Below are 20044 nucleotides of genomic sequence, written 5' to 3'. Positions count from 1 at the left end.
CAGCGGACAATGTCTACTTTACCTTTGCCTTCTTTTTAAAAAGAAGGTAAATAAAATTAAAAGATCAGTTAAAAGCAGCTCTTCTCTTTCTCAGATCTGCAAATAAAGACTTTTTCTTCCCAGATTTCTGAATCAGTGACTCGTATTCTTATGAGTGTATTTTTGTCAACCTGATTTCCTTTTAAGAAACCAGTACAAAAGAGCACAAAAGGAGAGATTAGTAGATTTCAGTTTTGTTAACCAGGAATTTTATTCTGTCAGTCAGTCAGTCAATTCCTATACCGCTTCTTCCATAGTGGGTCATGGGGGAGCTGGTGCCCAGTCTATGGGCGAGAGGCAGGGTACATCCTGGACACGTCACCAGTCCATCGCAGGGCAACACACTCATTCATACACCTAAGGGCCATTTAGAGAAACCAATTAACCTAACAGGCATGTCTTTGGACTGTGGGAGGAAGCTGGAGTTCTTTTATTTGTATAAAACATAAATTAATATACAATTATCAATGCTTTATTTTTAAAACAGAGAATTAAAATTACTCCTCCCATCAGTGGCAGTTCTAGACCAAACCTGAAACAAAAAAAACCTGAAATATTTAATTTCTTTATTATATACAGCTCTGAAGCTGCAGGTTGCAGACCCCTTATCTCGCAGATGATCCTATCTCAATATGGAGACCAATTAACCTAACAGGCATGTCTTTGGACTGTGGGAGGAAGCTGGAGTTCTTTTATTTGTATAAAACATAAATTAATATACAATTATCAATGCTTTATTTTTAAAACAGAGAATTAAAATTACTCCTCCCATCAGTGGCAGTTCTAGACCAAACCTGAAACAAAAAAAACCTGAAATATTTAATTTCTTTATTATATACAGCTCTGAAGCTGCAGGTTGGAGACCCCTTATCTCGCAGATGATCCTATCTCAATATGGAGACCAATTAACCTAACAGGCATGTCTTTGGACTTTTTTCATTCTTTGTTAAAGTAAAAAAGTTAAGTAAAACTTTAAGGTAAGAAATGAAATTGGTTTCTAGGGACCAATAAATTACTGTTTCTGTGCCAGTACCTATCATCATAAGAAATTGATTTAGTGTTATGTCTTCAGTACCGGGGCCATAACAGGGCCCAGGACCAGCTTTACAGTGTCACTGGCCCCTGTTGGCCCCTGTCTCAAACCTCCCATAATTTCTTCCCTTCACGCAGGCGTGCAGATATTTATGCAGATGTGAGGCTCTGCTCTTCCATATCTAATATTATTTCAGGCTCTGAGATTTTAATGAATCAACTTTGGCAGAAATATGAAAAGAAGAGTCAACCTGAGTCACAGCTCATGTTTCTGTTTAATCTGTTATGTTTCACAACAGAAATCCAATCCCAAGTCATTTTGTTCCCACTTCTGGTTCCAGTAAAGAAAACTAAGACGATGAAAAGACTCAACCCTTCTGTCTGCTCTGTAAACATGTCTGCTCATTGAATCATGTAATGATGGCGTGTCAGCATGCAGCACCAAGTAGAAATGGACTTTAAGGATCAGCAGTTGCAGCGTCAGTCCGCCGCTCTGATTCTTCATGGGGTTCTGAACAATCAGGTCTCACTGTTTTATTGAATAACTGAAAGAAATATTTGAAAGTTAAAAGTTTTATTTATTACATATAACATGCTGTCCTCACACCATCAGACATGCAGGTTGGTACTGGTTCAGTCTTTGAGGCATCTGGTTCCACTGGTCAGGATGGTCCTGTGTTTTTCAGTTGGTCCCATTGCCTTTAGAAAACGATCCGAGCTGCTTGGTGTTGACGTCCCTCAGCTGATCCAGCTGCCTCTGGCCTCGTCTGTACAGATACTCGATATGCATCACATCCGTCTTCTTGATGCGGGAGTTCTCTCTGAACTCGTCTCGGATTCTGGGAATGAAGCCCGGTTTCTCTTTCCCAGCTCGCAGGAACTGCCGATACAGAGCCAGGACCTGCTTCTGCAGCTTACTGTGCCTGGACATAACAAGGAGCTGGACCTGGCGCTGCAAATGGAGAAGGATCCGATCAAAGAGCAGCTACAGACATCCTGTCACCAGGATCAGATCTTCCTCAGCTTCAGTTTGTCTGAGGTGCAAACACAGAGTCAGACGATGCTCTCAGCCAATCACAGAGCTTCTTCAGTTTACTGCAGCTTTAAGCAGAGACTGACTGAAGACCGCAGAGGACTCTGAACGCATCACGACTTTCATCCAAGTCTGGATCTTCAGCAGATGTTTCTAAAGCTTCAGAAGAAGAACAAGAAGTTCAGATAAATGACCACAACACAAAAATATAATAATGGAGTTAATATTCAATTCAATTGAATTCAGTTTATTTATATAGCTCCAATTCACAACATGTCGTCTCAAGGTTCTTCACAACAGTCAGGTTCATACATTCCAATTAATCGTAATCATTTAACAGTTTAATCAGATTCAGTTATTTATTCAAATTAGATAAAAAGTTTTTCTATCTAAGGAAACCCAGCAGATTGCATCCAGTCAGTGACTTGCAGCATTCACTCCTCCTGGATGAGCATGTAGAGACAGTGGACAGTCACTGGCGTTGACTTTGCAGCGTTCGCGGCGTTGAATATCACAGCGGACTTTGGGGTGAAAATGACCTGGAAGTTCTACATAGAAACTGCACAAAAATTCAGCCCTGGTTTATTTTTGTTTTCCCAGCCTTTCCAATCTGCTTTGGAGGTGGTCTCCAGGTTTTCAAAGGTCTTTAGCCTTATGACATGGTCCTCCATCATGCTGGAAAACCCACAGCTTATCACCAAAGTGTTCCTGGATCGTTGTGGCTGAAGGACAGTTTGGTACTTCTCTTTATCCATGGTGGAGTTGTTGAACAGAACGTGGAGAAACCCACTCCCTTGGAGAAGCTAACCCACACATGGATTGGATCAGGATGCTTCACTATTTGCACCATACAGGTTCATGATTCAATGCTCAGTTTTCCCCTCCATTTGTCCCAAGAAGGATTCATCAGAGAGAACAACTGTGCTCCAGTTGGCTGGTGTCCACTTATCTACTTCCAGCAGAGTCTCAGTCCTACTTGTCCAAAGGGCTTCTCCTTACTGCGTCAGTGGCAACACGATCCTGCAACTTCGTCCTCAAGAGGAGAAGGTCTGGATCTTCTGAGATGTCCTGAAGGTGCTTCTCTACTGCTTCAGGTTCTTGATGATCCAGAACATTTTCTTTCAGCTGCAATGTTCTGTGCAACATTTTTCCTGCATATGAGGAAGCTTTGATCCAAAGTGCTGATGACTGCAGCTCTACCTTGAAGATCACCACGGCTTCAGTACATCTGCTGGATGGATTGATGGAGGGATTTTAGCTGCACCTGCTGATCATATGATTAACTGACTTGAAAACAATAATTTCAGCATTTTAAACTGCTACTCTTTTAAAAAATCCCAAAGAAAAGACAGTTTTATGGAGCTAAATTGGGGCCATAAAGTCTGAGTCTGCGTTGGACATTTCCCATCCTCTCAAAGTAAAGTGGAGATTCAGCCAGACTGCAGCAGCGGCGGCGACCAGCGGGAGTAGGACAGTATGGCTTCCTCGTCTGCGGGCGCCAGTGACCAGGTAATAATATAAAGGGTGGTTGTCATGATAGGAACCATAGATAAAGACTGAGAGAACAAACATATTTACTACTTAAAGCAGCTGAGAGAAACAGCCTGACATGAATTATGTGCTGGTCCGTTGCTGCAACACTTCAGCTAGTTCGCCATATTGATTTGAAAGGCAGACTTGCCACTTCCAATATGGCGTCTAAGCTGTCAGTCATCATTCCACACCCCATGTCACCTGTGTCCCGCCCTCACACCTGTGGAGGACCGATCCTGCCATAATTAAGAATAAATACAGAAATAAATAAATGACTCAATAAAAGAATTACTGGGCCAAAACGTAGCTGCACCAGTAGTGCACCATTAAATGCAACAAAAATAAAAAAAGAAGAGATTCATTCGATTATTAATCAATTATGCAGATATAAATATATATATTTCTATTGAAATCCTCTATTTTTATTTAAACCACCAATTTTCAAATCATATTTTTTTCTGGAACTCTATATTTTTCTTTTGTTTATTTAATACAAGTGGATTTCTTGCTGTTTTATTTTTCCTGCCCTTTATTTCTTTCAAATGTATTTAAAACATGTTTTTTGTTTCATTATAAATATATTATTTCGCTGTCCTTTTATTTGTTAAGCACTGATATATTTTCCCTCTAATATACCCCTGTTGTATTTTTACCCAACAGATTTCCCTGAACCCATTTATTTCCATCTTTATTGGTCGCTGTATTGTCTTTTTCTCCTCAACGTGAGGAAGAAATGTAAATACGAACGGGGCGGGACTGAGACAGAGGGGGCGGTCTTTGGACCGGCGTCACCGACTCAGCTTCTCTCCTATTGGCTGAGGTCCAGCCTCCAGGAAGTAGCTGCTGAGCCTCTGGCTGGTTCTGAAAAGGAGCTAGCATAAACGGCTAACTTAACTTCCGTCATGTTGCTGAAGAAGTCAGGAACGTTGTGGATTTGGTGGTAGATAGCGCTGTTAGTTGGGATAGTTTACTGTATCCTGTTAAATTGAACTGAGAGAATTCTTCAGTTTGCCGAAGTAGCAAAATGACAGCCATTTTACAAACTAGGGGAAACATACTACCAGAATTTCAACGTTAAATTAGCATTTTTAAACATTTACAATGATACTTTTGGAATAATATTAAGATATAAATTTTTCAACAAAAAAATCCTAGTAAACATGGACAATATTATTATTAAGTAAACTGTCATTCAAAGATGATTTCTGTCCTGAGTTCAGTTTCTATAAACGTCACTATGTTATTATTTATGTCACTATGTTATTATTTCAATTATTTATATTTCAAGTGAACTCTTAATTAGGACAGAAATCAACCTTGAATGACAATTTACATTAAAAAGGTTAAAATGTATTTATTCTTAATTATTAAAGGAGCTGGAGTTTGAAATTGTAAAATAAATCTGAACCTGAAAAATAGTTTAAAACATTTATTTTCATTTCCAATTCCTTTTGTGTCAGTTTTAAAAAAAATGCTTTGGACAAATTTATGGCCCCAATTCAGCTCCATACAGTTTGACAAGAAATAGGCACTCAGTTCTAATAAGGTGATTTTTAAAGAAAATTTACCAAAATCACGTTAAAATAAAACAATAAGATCTAACTGACAGGGAGAAGGTAATTTCTGGGAAGAAAATGTCTCCATGGAGAAGTGCTCCACCAGTCAGAAGTGGAAAAAAGGAGTGTTGAAAAGCTGAACGCAGGTGGAGAAAGACTGGACTCCATGTTCACTATATTATCTATAAAGAGAGACTATACAGATATAACCTACAACTGAAAAATGCAAGAGAATCTTTCTTTTCTGAGATCATCAGTAAAAACATTAACAATACTGGTGCATTATTTGCCACGGTCGACAGGTTAACCAACCCTCCTGTAACTGTAGCATCTGAACTCCACTCTACCAGGACCTGCAATGAATTTGTTAACTTCTTTACTGAAAAACCCAAAAGATCAGAGAGGCAATCAGAACATCCACATCAACTCCAGGACCAATGTTGTCTCCAACTAGAACTGATTTTGACAAAATTTCCTAATTTCACCAAATAAACTACAAAAACGTAGAAGAAATCGTACAGAAACTAAGTTCTTCTTCCTGCTGTCTCCATGTTTTACCCACAGCTTTCCTTAAGAAAGTTTTGCCCGTAGTTATGGATGTTTGATTCTGTGGCTTTTTCTGATCATCTCTTTGCTTCCCTAATTAAATATATCTGCCCTTGTTGCTTATCTGCTGCACCGCTCACTGCTACAGCTTACACACCATAACCTCTGATCACAGAAGATGCAACACATAGTCAAAGATAAACTGATACAAGAGGATGACCTTTAGGAGGGTTAAGAACAGGTACAGATAAAAGCAGGACTCACGCTCCATTCTTTGCTCCTCTCGGTTCATCCCTAAAATGGGCTGAGGGGGGCCTGGTACCGAAGGTGAATGTCACTCTGTACACTGATCATTTTGACATTATATCCTGATTTTATACTGAACCATTTCTCATTATTTCACAAGGTAAATACTTTGCTGGTTTTACTGGTTGGTCTTGGAACTGGAGAGAAACGGACCCGGTGGTGCACAGTGAGGAAAGAGAGTAAAGACTCCCATTTTACAACACCGTAATAACATCTCGCTCAAATCTACTCTGCCCACCCAGAACCAGAACCAAACATGGAGAAGCAACTTTTAGTTCTTATTCTCCACTAATCTGGAATAAACTCCCAGAAAACTGTAAAAGGGCTGAAACCCTAAGTTGCTTCAAATCAAGATTAAAAACGTATTTGTTTAGAGTGGCCTTTGACTATGCCATCTAAACATTATTAGTTAAGTTTTCAGTCCAACTTTCCTTTCATTTTCTTATCAATTATTTCATAATTAATTTTTTAAAATCTTTATTATTTGTGCTCGTTAATTATATAATTACCTTTATGACACTGTAATGTACGTTTCCTATTATGTCTGTTTTTCTTTTTTTCATGTACAGCACTTTGAATTACCTGAAATGTGCTATAAATAAAATAAAATAAACTTGCCTCGGGAATGAAATATAAAGGAAACCTCCAGCCGCGGTTTAAACAACCAACCCAGGTTAACTCACCTGTTTAATAAATGTGTTCCGGTTCTAACCACTTAATTCTGGTACCTTTAAGATAAACTGACTTTAAATTAAAACCGTAAATATGAAAGCTGTTCTCAGCTGCTAGCTGCTAGCTGCTGCTAACTTCCTCTGTGACCTTCTTCTGTGTTACGACACCGGATGTTCGTGAAAAAACTACAAGGCACGTGACTTCCGGCGTAACTTTACAAACTCAATTCAGGATTTAAATTTAAGGATACTTCATTAAACAGAAGCGACACACGTAGTTTATTCTTAATGAGATGATGTTAAAAATGATTAAAAAAAATGTAAGCTGAAAGTAACCCAGACCGGAACCGAAAGAACAGTTCAGTTCCGGTTCGACTTTAAATGGCAATAATACCGAGAGTTGAGAGCGGTGTCGAAGATAAACAGGTCTGTGGTTTAACGTGAGTTCAATGTTTCTGACTGTCCCAGGAGTGTGTTGCTATGGTAACGGAGTATTTCCGCTCTGGTTACTGGTCGACACTTCCCTCAGGGAACAGGTGTGTTTACAGGTGTGTTTAGCTACTTCCGCTGATTTCTGGCTCGTTTTGGGATCTTCTGGCGTTAAAGGGCTGTTACACCGTTTTTAAAAGCTCAGGATCACCTTTGTTCCAGTCCAGAACAGTCCTGAGATCAGACAGAACTGGACTGGACCGGATTTTCCAACATGCAGAATGATCCAGTCCAGATTACCCTCCAGGTATCACTAGTGTGGATGATGGGATCCAGAACTGGAAAACTGCAGAACTGGTCTTATCTTCTGGGCTTTCAGTTTCTGACTGAAAACTTTAAAGACTCTTGTATGGATCTGGCATAACATTATGACCCCTGAAAGGTGAAGTGAACATCTGATTATCTCTTCATTATGTCTTCTGTTAAGGGGTGGGGAAGATCTGGGGCAGAACATCTCCAGAACTGCAGCTATGATGGGGCGTTACTGGTTTGCAGTGGTCAGTATCAATCATAGTGGTCCAAAGGAGGAACAGAGGTGACGGGGTCACTGATGCACATGAGGAGCAAAGACTGGCCTGTGTTTGCTGATCGAAAAGAAGAACTACCATGGCTGAAATTTGTGAAGAAGGAGTTCCTGTAACCGGTGGGTTGCCGGTTCAAATCCCTGCTCTGTCTGTCTCAGTCGTTGTGTCCTTGGGCAAGACACTTCACCCGCCATGCCTGTAGTGGAGGTGGTGGTCTAGTGGTTAGAGAGCAGGGCATCTGCATCCTGGGGAGGCCACAAGTAGCCTGGTTTGAATCCCACAACCTGCCACTCTGGGTCCCTGAGCAAGACCCTTAAACCCTGAATGTTCCCCGGGCGCCACACAATGGCAGCACACTGGTCCCTAAGGGATGGGTTAAATGCAGGGGATAATTTCATTAGAATGTTTAATTGCAATGACAAAATGAAGATGATTTTATTATATTATATAATATATATATACATGAATGGTGAATATCTGGGCCCATTGCTTCCTCTGACTGCCGCCTGTTTAAGCGCTCTAAATATTCACAGGACATTCCTTGGAAAAAGATATCCCTGCCTGCTGAACGTCTGTTCACCTGCGTGTGAGCGCAGGTAACTCAGTGTGTCAGCGTCTGTGACACACTGAGTTTTCATCCAGCATTTGTCATGCTGGGGGGGGTAGGAGATCACATGGCACCAGGAGGCACTATGGGAGGAAGGCAAGCCTGTTAATGGTCTGTGATGATCTGGGCGATGTTCTGATGACCCAGCTGTTCAGCAGACCTTCAGGTGGAGTCCATTTCTTGACAGGTCAGGACTATTTTGGTAGCAAAACACAATTATAATGTCATATATGTTACGACTGATTCGGGTGGCTCCAGAAAGAAACAAAATGTTTTTAGATTTGACTTGAAAAATGCAGAATGCTGAGATGGGAAATTTGCAGGAACCTTTGGATTCTGTCAGTTTGTGCCCCAAACAGAACCTTTGTGACTTTTTTCTGTAAATACAGAATCTCCATGAAAACTGCGAAGCAAACATGTTAGAGTGAGAAAGCTCAAGCTGAGAGCTGCTGAAATAATTTCAGTGTGTTTTCAGGTGGCTGCAGTACAAAATGGTCCGTTTGCAGCTGTCAGAAACCCGTGTTGCAGCCCGGCTCTTCTGATACCAACCTGGGGTCAGAAACGTCCAACCAGCAGACCTGGAATCACCAGACAGAGAATATGGAAACAGAAGCAAAATGAAACCGGCACTAAGAGGATTTATGTTTTCCTGCAGACATGGAGGTGACGGCAAAGGACCGACTGCAGGTGGAGGAGCAGGTGGAGCAGATGCTAAGCGGCCTGGGGTCAGAGGTTAGTCTCTGTGATTTGGGTCTGGAGCTGAGCAAGCCAGCGACTCTGAGGAAGAACGTCACCTACATCGTCTGCGCCGTTGTTTTCAACGATCAGGTGAGCCCAGAGCAGGTACAGAGCTGGGAGTGAGAACAAAGAGTGAGCTGAGGGGTAAACCTGCGTTTCTGCTGCAGGAGGAGGTGCTGATGGTGCAGGAGGCCAAGCATGACTGCTACAAGCAGTGGTACCTCCCTGCAGGTAGGGTGGAGGTAGGGGAGAGCCTGGAGGAGGCGCTAAGGAGGGAGGTGAGTCCAGCACCTGTTGCCAAGGTGACGGGAACCATCTGCTGTTCTCTCTTCTTTGGTCACATGATGCTCTTTGTCCGCAGGTGAGGGAGGAGGCAGGCTTTGACTGCCAGCCAATCACGCTGCTGCTGATCCAGGAGCAGGGACCGCAGTGGATTCGCTTTATCTTCCTGGCACGGACCACAGGTCAGAGGTCACACATTCTCGCTCTGTTAGGGGGAGGGGCATGAGGTCAGGTAGGAGGAGCCTGAAGGTGTGTTTTCTGTGTGTCAGGAGGAAGCATAAAGACTCTGAAGGCAGCAGATCAGGAGTCCCTTCAGGCTTCCTGGTGGGACAGACAGTCCTCCATGCCCCTCCGAGGACGAGACATCCTCCGTCTCATCGAATACGGACTCAAGTATGTCGATAAAAATTCTGACTAAATCTCCTGTCTTATGTCACTCAAATAGTTCCTGCTTTAGTTTATTCAGTTGGAGCCAAATTGCCTAGATTGTTCTGATCCACCAGAAGGCTGCTTATCAGTTACTGTTCTAACCTCCTGTGCTGCCTTCAGGTACCACAGGAATCCATGGCATCCCATCACGCTTCCTCTGGACATAAGCTGCCGTCACATTGTGCAGAGGCTCCTCCTGGTGTTTGTTGGAGCCGAAAAGCAGATCTGGATCCTGTTGATCCGAGGTAACAAACATTTTTCCTTCTTCACCCTGGAATTTCTGAAACAACAGAAGTTCTAATGGTCATTAAACGCAGTCAATGTTTGAGTTTTGTTCTGTCCCAGAACCGAGGACCAAATTCAGAAACTTTTCCTTGTTTTTATACTAAATGTAATCATTTGTTATCCGGATCCCATCTGATAAAGATGGGCCATTTTCTGTCAGGTGGACCAGATCAGATTGCAGGATCAGTTCTGATTTTGGACTGTTGGTTCATCATGTCAGTTAATCTCTTCTGTGAAAACGTCTCCATGATCTGACCATCCCTCCTGTCCTGCAGCCCCGACCCCCCACCTCCCCACCGCCGCGGCCCTGAAGACCCACGCCATGACCTGGGCTGCCAACATGGTGGTTCAGGAGGCCCTGCCGTCGTCCTACTACGACTATGAAGTCAATACGCTGGGCGTGATCAGCCTGCAGCACAACGGCCGCCAGCACGGGAAGACAGACGGCGTGTGCTTCAACACGGTGGTGGCGCTGGTGCCGGACCGGGCACCGCGGGACGAGGACGGGCTTGAAGTGAAGTGGCCGGTGCCAGTGACACCTCCGCCGGTGGAGAACCCTCGGTATGTCTGGATGGAGGTGCAGGAACCCGCGCTGCGAGAGAAACTGCTCCAAGAAACCCAAAACCCCTCCCTGTTACCGATCCATAGCCTGTACTGATCCCAACACTGTACACGGGCTGGGCCTGCACACAGGAAGTCACTGTTATAGGACTCTTATTGTGAAAGGAACACTACAAGTTTCAGGTTTTATTCTGAAACACAAATGTTATGTAAAGAAGAGGCCTCAGATGACAGATATTCAGGGAGTGTGGGAGTGGTGGTCTAGTGGTTAGAAAGCAAGGCAGTTGTGTCCCAGAGAGGCCACAAGGATCCTGGTTTGAATCCCACAACCTGCCAGTCTGGGTCCCTGGGCAAGACCTTTAACCCCAGAATGCTCCCCGGGTGCCGCACAATCGCAGCCCACTGCTCCCTAAGGGATGGGTTAAATGAGGCTGATAATTTCATTGGAATGTACAACTGCAATGACAAAATAAAGATTATTCAATTTATTCATTAGTTTAATCCACTAAGTCATGGCTGCTGTTCTTTGAGTTAACCAGCAGGGGTCAGTGTTTCAATGGTTCATTTTTAAACCTTCAGATAGGATGAAGAGCAGCAGGAGTTACTCTTCATTTAATTAGCAGCTTCACCAGAACCTCCACTGGTGAAACGTTGACAGTGGTTCTCATCTGGGGTCCATTTTGAGCCTGTTTTCTGCCCATATGGGCCTCATGTGTAAATGTTGGTTCAGAAGATGTTCCTCAGAGGAAGCAGCAGCTTCATGTAAATCCAGTTCTACGAGTCTGATAGCAGCTGGATCTGTTCTGATTGGCTGATGTGTCTGTTTTGTTCAGAAATGAACAAATAAAACCCAGAAGAACTCAAACAGAATCAGTTATTCATTTCAGAACAAAATGTTTTATTTCCCAGTCGCTTCATTTCTCTTTAAACAGCAAAACCCTTAAACGTTCAGTCGCTCTCTCTGGCCACTGATTGGTTCATGTCTGGTCAGCTGACTTCTCCATCTTCACCTTCCTGACGAAGCTGTCGTTGAGCTTCTTCAGGTGTTTGTTTCGGTTCTCCAGACGGACGATCCACTCCCCCCTCAGCCTGAAACAAACAGCAAGGAACAGATTTTACATCTGCAGGCCTGAAGGAGGAACGTTGGAGATGTTCCTGCATCAAGAGGAGATGATCTGCTCAGGAGCTCAGGCGTCAGCTGAGAAAAGTGATTTTAAACATGAGATGTTACAACATCTTTGACCTTATTTGATGAAGTTCATCAGGTTTTCTCAGAAAAAGTTCGAAAACAAACTCGAAGACAAAAAAAATAAAACAAGTTCTATTGTTCGGCACCTCCAGTTAAATATGTTCATTTATATCTCACCAGGATGCAAGCAATGCTTCAGAGGAAATTTATTCACAAATCCATGCAAAAGTATTCAAACCCCTACAACATGTCCTAGAGTTCTGTTCAACCCCTCAACTAAACATGGAGACAGGATGGACCACCTGCAGACCTAGACATGGACGTCCACCTAAACTGACAGGCTGGGCAAGGAGAGCATCAATCAGAGAAGCAGCCAAGAGGGCCATGGTAGGTCTTGAGGAGCACCAGAGATCCACAGCTCAGGTGGAGAATATGTCCGAAAGACAACTGAAAGTCAGAACTTTTATAGTCATTGTATTGTGCGAGCAAATTTGTTTAAGCAGCTCTGGAACTTAAAACAGTAGAACAATAAAGAACAGTTGTAGCAGCAATAACCGCGTGCCTTACAGCAACCCTAAAGGAACGTCATCATCAGCTTCTCATCTGGTTGGGTCGGGTTAACCTGAACTTTACATTTTACACAAGGTTTGCGTGTGGTTGCAGGACGCTGTCAGTGACAGAGACCCTGCAGCAGAGGTCCATGCTAGGAGCTAGGAGGAGCACTGAAGGAGCTGAAACACCACAGGATGGAGATCAGTTTGATGGTGCAGCTTGGAGACACGTCAGAGCTCCGGGTCAGGCGTCAGTATGTTAATGAGTCCTCACTAAGAAGAACAAACTTGTGTGTGTCTGTCAGCGGGTTGGAGAGCAAGCAGGAGTACGACTGTGTGTGTGTGTGTTCTTGTACTTGTTGCTGAGTGAGAACCATTTTTTGTATTTTTATCGCAAAGTGAGGACATTTTGACAAAATGAGGACATTTTCCTGGTCCTCACTTTTTCAAATTCCGTTTTCGGGACAGGGGTTAGATTTAGGACTAGTGTATGAATTGAGTTATTGTTAGTGTTAGGATCAGGGTCAGGGTCAGGGTCAGGGTCAGGGTCAGGGTTAGGCACTAAAAATCAAGGAAAATGAATGGAAGTCAATGGAAGTAACTGATAAGTCCTCATAAGGATAGTAAAACACAGATGTGTGTGTGTGTGTGTGTGTGTGTGTGTGTGTGTAACCTGACGCTCGCTGTCAGCTGTCCTCACCATTTCTTTGTCGCCTTCCTGACGTGTTTTCTGGATTATTCCATTTGTTCTCTTAGCTGCTGATAATCCTGACCTCAGCAGAATCAGAACCACTGACAGAACCTCACACAGCACATTTATCCCGGGACGTCTCATTTATACAGAAAGAAATGGATCACTTCAGAGGCTGAGGGAGATCATCTTCTAACAACCTAAATCTCTGCAGGCTAAAACAGGACTGGATGAAATGGGTGTTTTTAACCCAGTTCTGAGAAATTCACCGGTTTCCCCTCTTTTCGACTGTCAGTGTGTTTCCTCCACCTTTCATGATCTTCATCCAACTGAAGTCTATATGAGGAGTGTGCACCAGGGGTAGAAAGAGTTAATCCACCTCTCCAAATGTGTTGTTAGGGTGCAGTGACTCCAGCAGTCTGAGGCTCTGAGGGTCAATGAGCTTCAGATGGTCTCCGGTTTGAGAAAATCATTAATGTTCCTCACAGTGCAGTTGGAATAGATGTTCAGATTTCTACAGAGTAGAATCTGGAGGAAGAAGTTCAGGAAGAAACCATGACTAGATAGCAGTGATCTCTGTTCCCTCAGACAGTTCTACATCCAGAAATATCATCCATCAACAGCTCATAGAAGCATACAGAGAACCTCAGTCCAGCTCTACAATCCAGAGTAACCTTCACAGCCTTTACTGAGCAGAGAAGAAGCTTGATGTTAACCTCAGAGGATGAATCAGCTTCTCTGTGGAACCTGCATACAGTGGAACATGGATCAGATGAATCAGTTCTCCAGATATCTGGTATAAGAGGAGCATCCAGCCTGTTGTCAGCAACCAGTCCCTGCAGCCAGGAGGTATCATGGTATGGGCTTGGATCATCTCCTCTTCTGTGTTGCAGCATTGATGCAGAAAACTCCAGCTGAGATTTTAGAGCAACATCTGCTGCCTTCAGGACCAGATCTTTCTGATGGACATCCTTGAACCTCTCACCAAGACAATGACATGAAATATTCCAAAGTCCTTGCTGGGGAAGAGGATGGTACTGAAAGTGGACTGGTCTACTTGCAGCCCTGAGCTGTCTCCAGCAGAGAATGATGGAGAAGGAAAACCAGAAATGAGAAGATGCCTCCTTACTGTTGGACCTCTGAAGACACCTGAATGTCTGGATTTGAGTCCAGAAGGATTTTAATGTTGGGAAGATGAGGGAATATATAGAGAAAGATCTTGGCCTGCAGCTGTCTGATTAAATGAAAGAATACCTCTCATCTTCCTCCTACGTCTCTCATCATTTCACCTGAACTGACGTGTCTGAAGCTGCATCAGCCTCCAGTTAATAGAAAATGATGAACAGATGCAGCGAGTAGCTGGACGTCAGCATCAGAAGAACTTCTAAATCCATCCCTGCTCTCTGCTGGCTTCCATCACTCATCGCTCTCAGATTATCACCTCGTCTGTCTGCAACATGTTCTTCCAGCTTCGGCCCGATCACACAGAACGCTCACAATTAGTAGCTCCTGAAGCGGAGCGGGGAGACGGGCGGCTGCGGAGTCCGGGGGGTGGGGTGGACGTGGTAACAGATACCCCGGGGATTAGGAGATACACGGAATGATAGGAGGGGGATTAGGGGACAGGGTAATGGAGAGCGGGGAGATTAGGGCTGAGGGTCTAGAGGTGGGATAAGGTTAGGAGAGGAGAAGAGTCAGCAGGGACAGGACTAATATCTGGTGGAGAACCAGGAAAATCTGTCTTTGAGATGTTTCTTCAACACAGGGTGAAGCACAAACTGAAGAAGAAGGAGACATGTTGGGCCTTCTAGAAAACAACCTGATGTGACAAAACTGTCTTCAGGTTCTTGAGTCCAGCTCATGTTTCCCAGCTGGCCTCATAACGGGCTAAAAACTGTCCAGATGTTCCCTCTGCTGGCCTCATTGTGACTAATGGACCGACCACGGAGAAGTTCTGTTTGTTCTGGTTGAGTTCTGATATCATTACGACTCGGTTCGTTCACAACAACCAGACATAAAATGAACAACCAGATGAGACGTCAGAACATGCCCCGCCCACCTGGTGCCGTTAGTGGTTCTCATTGCATCTGGTACCGCTCAGAAGCACCAGGCTAGGGAGTCAAAGTTGGTGAGAGTATGTGCAGTGGGGCGGTACAACCAGCACCAGAAGAAAAGAGGGAACCTCCAAAGTTCTGCATATTAGGAAAACATTTGTCATCAGACAGTCTGACAGAACCGGTCCTCCAACCATCAGAGGAGATCCGTTTTAGAACCTTTTCAGGTCAGCCAGTCTGTTGTCCTGCAAAGTTTTCACACCCCCTGAACTTTTCCACATTTTGTCTCATTAATGCCACAAACTTTAATGTTTTTATTGGGATTCTATGTGACAGACCAACACAAAGAAAACCTTGAGAAGTGAGGCTTGTATTTGTTTTCAGCCCCTGAATAAAATCCAGTTAACCAAGTAGCTTCTGGAGACACCTAACCAGAGTCCAGCAGTGTGTGATTTAATCTGAGTGTAATGCAGCTGGTCGGTTTCTGGCCTCAGAACTTCTTAAAGAACATTACAGAACAACCAGCACCATGGAGACCAAGGAACACAGCAGCCAGGTCAGGGAGGAAGTTCTGGTTCTGCTTAAGACAGGGTTAGGAGCAGAAGAAGCTGCTCTGATCAGAGGAGACCAGAACTACATGCCCATCACACATCACCCTAAACACACCATCCCCATGGTGAAACATGGTGGTGGCAGCATCATGCTGTGGGGATGCTTCTTCAACAGGGACAGGGAAGCTGACAGAGTTAATGAGAAGATGGATGGAGCTGAATCCAGGACAATCCTGGAAGAAAATGTTAAAGTCTGGCTGAGTTTGATCAGTTCTGACAGTTTGTTCTGAGGAAGACATCTTTCTGGACCTTCTGGAAACATTCTGGTCCAAAGAAACCACTCTCTCAGTCAAAGGAGGAGATGTTTGGAGAACATTCAGATGCTGAATATTTCCAACCTGCCACCATCCTCATAATGAACAGCATTTCATTCATCTTTCAGTTCCCTGCCAGAACCACGTAAGGCCCGGCTGATGTTTCCACTCATTACTGACCGATGCTCCGGAGACCTTTGAGGACCAGACTGTCTCCGAGGGCAGAGGGTGTCAGCATGTCCCTCTGCTCGCTGAGAGACGAGGTCGTTTGTAATGAGAGGTTCTGTTTTTAGACGTGTCTATTTGCTATACATGCTCACATGTCGACCCGCTGCGACCCAAAGCGCATTCATTCTCCGTGTTGTAACAGCTTCCACATTCAGAGACCCCTGAGGGTCTGGGAGGCAGGTGAGCTGGGGTCTGCATGGGACCAACTGTGAATGAGATCTTCATGATGGGAGATCCTAATTTGGACCGATTTGGTAAAAGATCCAAGATGAAATAAACTAATGATGGCAGGAAATGACATCACAGATCAGTAATGAGGTGGAAACAATCAGGTGATTATTTCAAAACATGAAAATAAAAGCTAAATATAATAAATGTAGGAGGATAATGAGAGGGTGATCAAAGGAAAGACAAAAGAAACTGAAATAATATATTAATATTAAATATGAATGAAATATTATTAAATATTAATAAATGTTGAAATAAATATCTGATATTAAATAAATAAATATTGGATATTCTGGGGCTGCATGGTGGCACAGTTGGTAGCACTGTTGCCTTGCAGCAAGAAGGTTCTAGGTTCAATTCCTGGCCAGGGGTCTTTCTGCATGGAGTTTGCATGTTCTCCCCGTGCATGCGTGGGTTCTCACCGGGTACTCTGGCTTCCTCCCACAGTCCAAAGACATGCCTGTTAGGTTAATTGGTCTCTCTAAATTGACCTTAGATGTATGAATGAGTGTGTGCTTGGTTGTTTGTGTGTTGCCCTGCGATGGACTGGCGACCTGTCCAGGGTGAACCCTGCCTCTCGCCCATAGACTGCTGGAGATAGACACCAGCTCCCCCGTGACCCACTATGGAATAAGCGGTAGAAAATGACTGACTGGATATTCTGGTTTCCAGTCACCTTCAGTATTACAGTAAACTGGTCAAACGTGATCATTTTCAACATACAATAGGTCCCATCAGCAGGGGTTCCACCCACTCTGATCAGAACCGCTCAGAACCCAGTGGGAAAGGTCCAATTGGCTCCACATGCAGCCAACTGATAGATATACAGAACTTCACTGATCCGCAGAGACGTAAAACCAGACACCACCTGGTGACTCCATCTCTCCTCTTGTGACATTACCACTTATGATGAAGGTTCTAGATGTTTTATGTACATCTTCATCACTAATCTGCATCAGAACCAAATTACATCTTTCCCTCTGAACGCTGAACTGTTTCTGTCTGACTTTATTCCTCCAGCGCCATGTTGGACAAGAAGACTACGTCTGATGATGAGGGCATCTGATCAGGATGCCTCCTGGCCTCGCCGCTGGTAGGAGACGCCTGAGGAAGACCCAGAACTCGCTGGAGGAACTATATATCTCATCTAGCCTGGGAACTCCTTAGGATCCCCCAGAATCAGCTGAAGGACGTCGTTGGGGGAGGGATGTCTGGGATTCCCTCCTGGACCTGTTGCCCCCACGACCCAATCTCGGATAATTGGAAGACAATGGATGGATGGAACCTAAGAGGTTTCAGACTTTAGTTCTAAAAACTACTTTTACCTGAGATTGCCTCATTCAGGTTCCCCATTTCCCCAATTTAATTGGTAAAATATCATTTTGGAAATAGAAAACGTTTTCCTGTCAGGTCAGAGCTGCTACTGTGACCCAAGAGTTCTGAATGGATCGCTAAGGACTGATGAGGTTCTGATGGAGTTCTTAGCTGGTGGTCCCCAGACATCTGAGTGCAGGCGCAGACATTTTTACATAGAAACATCATTTGAACAGATTACAGCTGTGATAAAAAGAAGATGAGGTCTTACTGACTTCCTGAGGGCGCTCTTGTTCATCCTCTGCTCCTCGGTCTCAGCATGCTGATTATCAGCGTTGATCCGGTTCTCCCAGAATGAATTAATGTGCTGACGGTCATGGATCAGAGCCAAGTTCATCTGCAACAAAACAAAACCGATTACCCAGGTTCTGTTGCTAATTACACACCTCCAGGTGGCGAACACAAACTGTTTTATTCGTTCCTGGTTTAATGACAAACGCAAACCTTTGGCTTTAAACTCCTCCTTCCATCATATTATTGCACAGACCTGAAGCTACAACAGTTTAATGACAAATAATTTCAATTATTCAATAAATGGTCAAATGTACCTGTAAAGGAAATAAGCAGATCTGTCTCTGATTCCCAACTCGTCCAAAACACTGAAACATGGACAGAAGAATCAAGTTAAGTCCAGAAATCCTCAGTTTAAAATTAAAATTAATCCATGAATGAATAAACTAATATAAATAATAAATATTAAACAGACTGAAAAAAATATGTAAAGTTTGAAGCAATTTTAGCTTTTCTTTGAGTTAAAAACAGGAGAGAAACCACCGACCTTCAGGCAGAGCCTCCGCTGCGTCTCTGTCCCTCCCTCACAGTCTATGAGGTCCGTCTGAGTGTGTCCTCACCAAAGCCCACAACCACTCCCACCTCCCAGACGTCAAGGTTTGAAATATGTGCAGCATTAATCTGCTCTACTGAGGTCCAGCTGGACCTCCAGAATGTGTTTGGAGACATGGAGGACGGTGAGAAAGGACAGAAGACAAACGTCTGGTCTATTCGTCCATCAGAAGGTCCAACATCTGACTGGCTGAAGAACACTGACTGTTAATCATTTTCTACTTTGATCATATGAGTTTAGATTTAAAAAGGCGGATTAAATGTGGGCAGGTTGGTGTTAATCATCCATCTGGAGCTGGTGTTTCTCCTCCGCTCCATAACACAGTTATGGTCAGACGTTTCCAGCCTCTCATGGACCCGAACTCCATGTTGATTTCTGGAAAGATTAAACATCATATCGTTGCAATGGTTCTGTGGTTCTGATATATGTTGTAAAACCTTCAGCTGGAGAGATAGAGCACTTAGAAAGAAGAAGAGTTGGTCCTCCACAGCCAGGATGAAAACAGCCTGAATCAGAGGCCCACATTTACCTGGAACCGGACCTGTGGTCCACTTTACTAAAACCTGTCTGACTAACGCTACGTTCCAAGCAAGGTTTTCCAGCACCTGGCTGATCTTCTCACACCTTCAGCTTTCCGGTGATGGAGAAGTTGATCAACCAAAGCAACAGCAGCACCTCCTCTGGTTCCTTGACGTTTGCTTCCAAGATGGAAGGCGTCTCAGTGGAGAAGCTCACAGAACTTCCTGCTCCTGGCTATGTTCTTGTCTGAGGTCATGGAGGTCTCCTGTAAACAGTGTTGACAGGAATCAGTTTGAGGCTCACCAAGAGTTCTGCTAAAGAACATCATCTCCTCCAATTTGGTACCTTTCTGGGCCAAAGCAGAGTTGTTCCTTGTATTAAGCCCGATAAAGTTCTGGAGCCTGAAACACTGGGTTCGCTGAAACAGACAAGACTGCAGGAACAAGTCCAGATGTATGAAAAGGTGGGAATGTATGATTGCTGGAATGGACTCAGCTTCTCCTTTGACATGACCCTCATTTAAAGATGGAAATGTTCTTCAGATGTCGTCTCTGTATGTTTCAATCATGGCCGCCATCAACATAACAAAATTCAAACTTGATCCCGACACCAAGAAACATGTATTTGTTGAAAGGATAAAGTTCTTTCTGATCGAGATAAAATTTGTATATTAAACAACAGTATACAATATTTTGTAGCAGGCAGTTCAGCCGTCGTTTAGTAAAAAGATGATGAAAAATGTGTTTCCGGTCATGATGGAAAAATCAGCTTCTTGCTTAAATCCCATTAAGTTTATAATCTCATTGCTGTGAACTTATGGTTATGTTGTGTTTATTTTCTTGTGCTTATAAGACTTTGAGTGAGAAAGCA

At 43.7% G+C, this 20044-nt stretch overlaps 3 protein-coding genes across 10 annotated transcripts; 1 reads left to right on the top strand and 2 right to left on the bottom strand.

The window, feature by feature from the left end:
- Positions 1 to 1628: 1628 nt before the first annotated feature.
- On the bottom strand, positions 1629 to 6879 carry sdhaf1 (succinate dehydrogenase complex assembly factor 1). Of its 2 annotated transcripts, none has more exons than XM_047381434.1 (2): positions 6729 to 6879; positions 1629 to 2263 (listed from the first exon to the last, which is right to left on the bottom strand). In XM_047381434.1, the coding sequence occupies exon 2, from the start codon at positions 2000 to 2002 to the stop codon at positions 1754 to 1756; it is 249 nt and encodes an 82-aa protein (XP_047237390.1). In that variant the 5' UTR covers positions 2003 to 2263; positions 6729 to 6879; the 3' UTR covers positions 1629 to 1753. The 2 variants fall into 2 exon arrangements, with proteins under 2 accessions (XP_047237390.1, XP_047237391.1); XM_047381435.1 differs by having other exon boundaries at positions 1629 to 2257; positions 6729 to 6869.
- Positions 6880 to 7007: 128 nt separating this feature from the next.
- Positions 7008 to 11132, top strand: nudt18 (nudix (nucleoside diphosphate linked moiety X)-type motif 18). 7 transcript variants are annotated; one of them, XM_047381428.1, is made up of 8 exons: positions 7008 to 7142; positions 8263 to 8523; positions 8992 to 9164; positions 9242 to 9352; positions 9436 to 9538; positions 9626 to 9749; positions 9906 to 10030; positions 10346 to 11132. In XM_047381428.1, exons 2-8 carry the CDS (start codon positions 8445 to 8447, stop codon positions 10726 to 10728), a joined length of 1098 nt encoding a protein of 365 aa, XP_047237384.1. In that variant the 5' UTR covers positions 7008 to 7142; positions 8263 to 8444; the 3' UTR covers positions 10729 to 11132. The 7 variants fall into 7 exon arrangements, with proteins under 7 accessions (XP_047237384.1, XP_047237388.1, XP_047237383.1 ...); XM_047381427.1 differs by having other exon boundaries at positions 7027 to 7156; XM_047381431.1 differs by lacking the exon at positions 7008 to 7142 and adding an exon at positions 8812 to 8890 and having other exon boundaries at positions 7595 to 8523.
- Positions 11133 to 11508: 376 nt separating this feature from the next.
- On the bottom strand, positions 11509 to 18689 carry LOC124877854 (protein FAM240B). Its single transcript, XM_047381437.1, has 4 exons — positions 18590 to 18689; positions 18360 to 18410; positions 18027 to 18148; positions 11509 to 11720 (listed from the first exon to the last, which is right to left on the bottom strand). Exons 3-4 carry the CDS (start codon positions 18146 to 18148, stop codon positions 11609 to 11611), a joined length of 234 nt encoding a protein of 77 aa, XP_047237393.1. The 5' UTR covers positions 18360 to 18410; positions 18590 to 18689; the 3' UTR covers positions 11509 to 11608.
- Between the last annotated feature and the right edge of the window lie 1355 nt (positions 18690 to 20044).

This window comes from Girardinichthys multiradiatus, chromosome 12, assembly GCF_021462225.1.
Source record: "Girardinichthys multiradiatus isolate DD_20200921_A chromosome 12, DD_fGirMul_XY1, whole genome shotgun sequence".
NCBI classification, from domain to species: Eukaryota; Metazoa; Chordata; class Actinopteri; order Cyprinodontiformes; family Goodeidae; genus Girardinichthys; species Girardinichthys multiradiatus.
The sequence above is the reverse complement of the archived record's forward strand: the minus strand, read 5'-3'. Positions and strand labels throughout refer to the sequence as shown.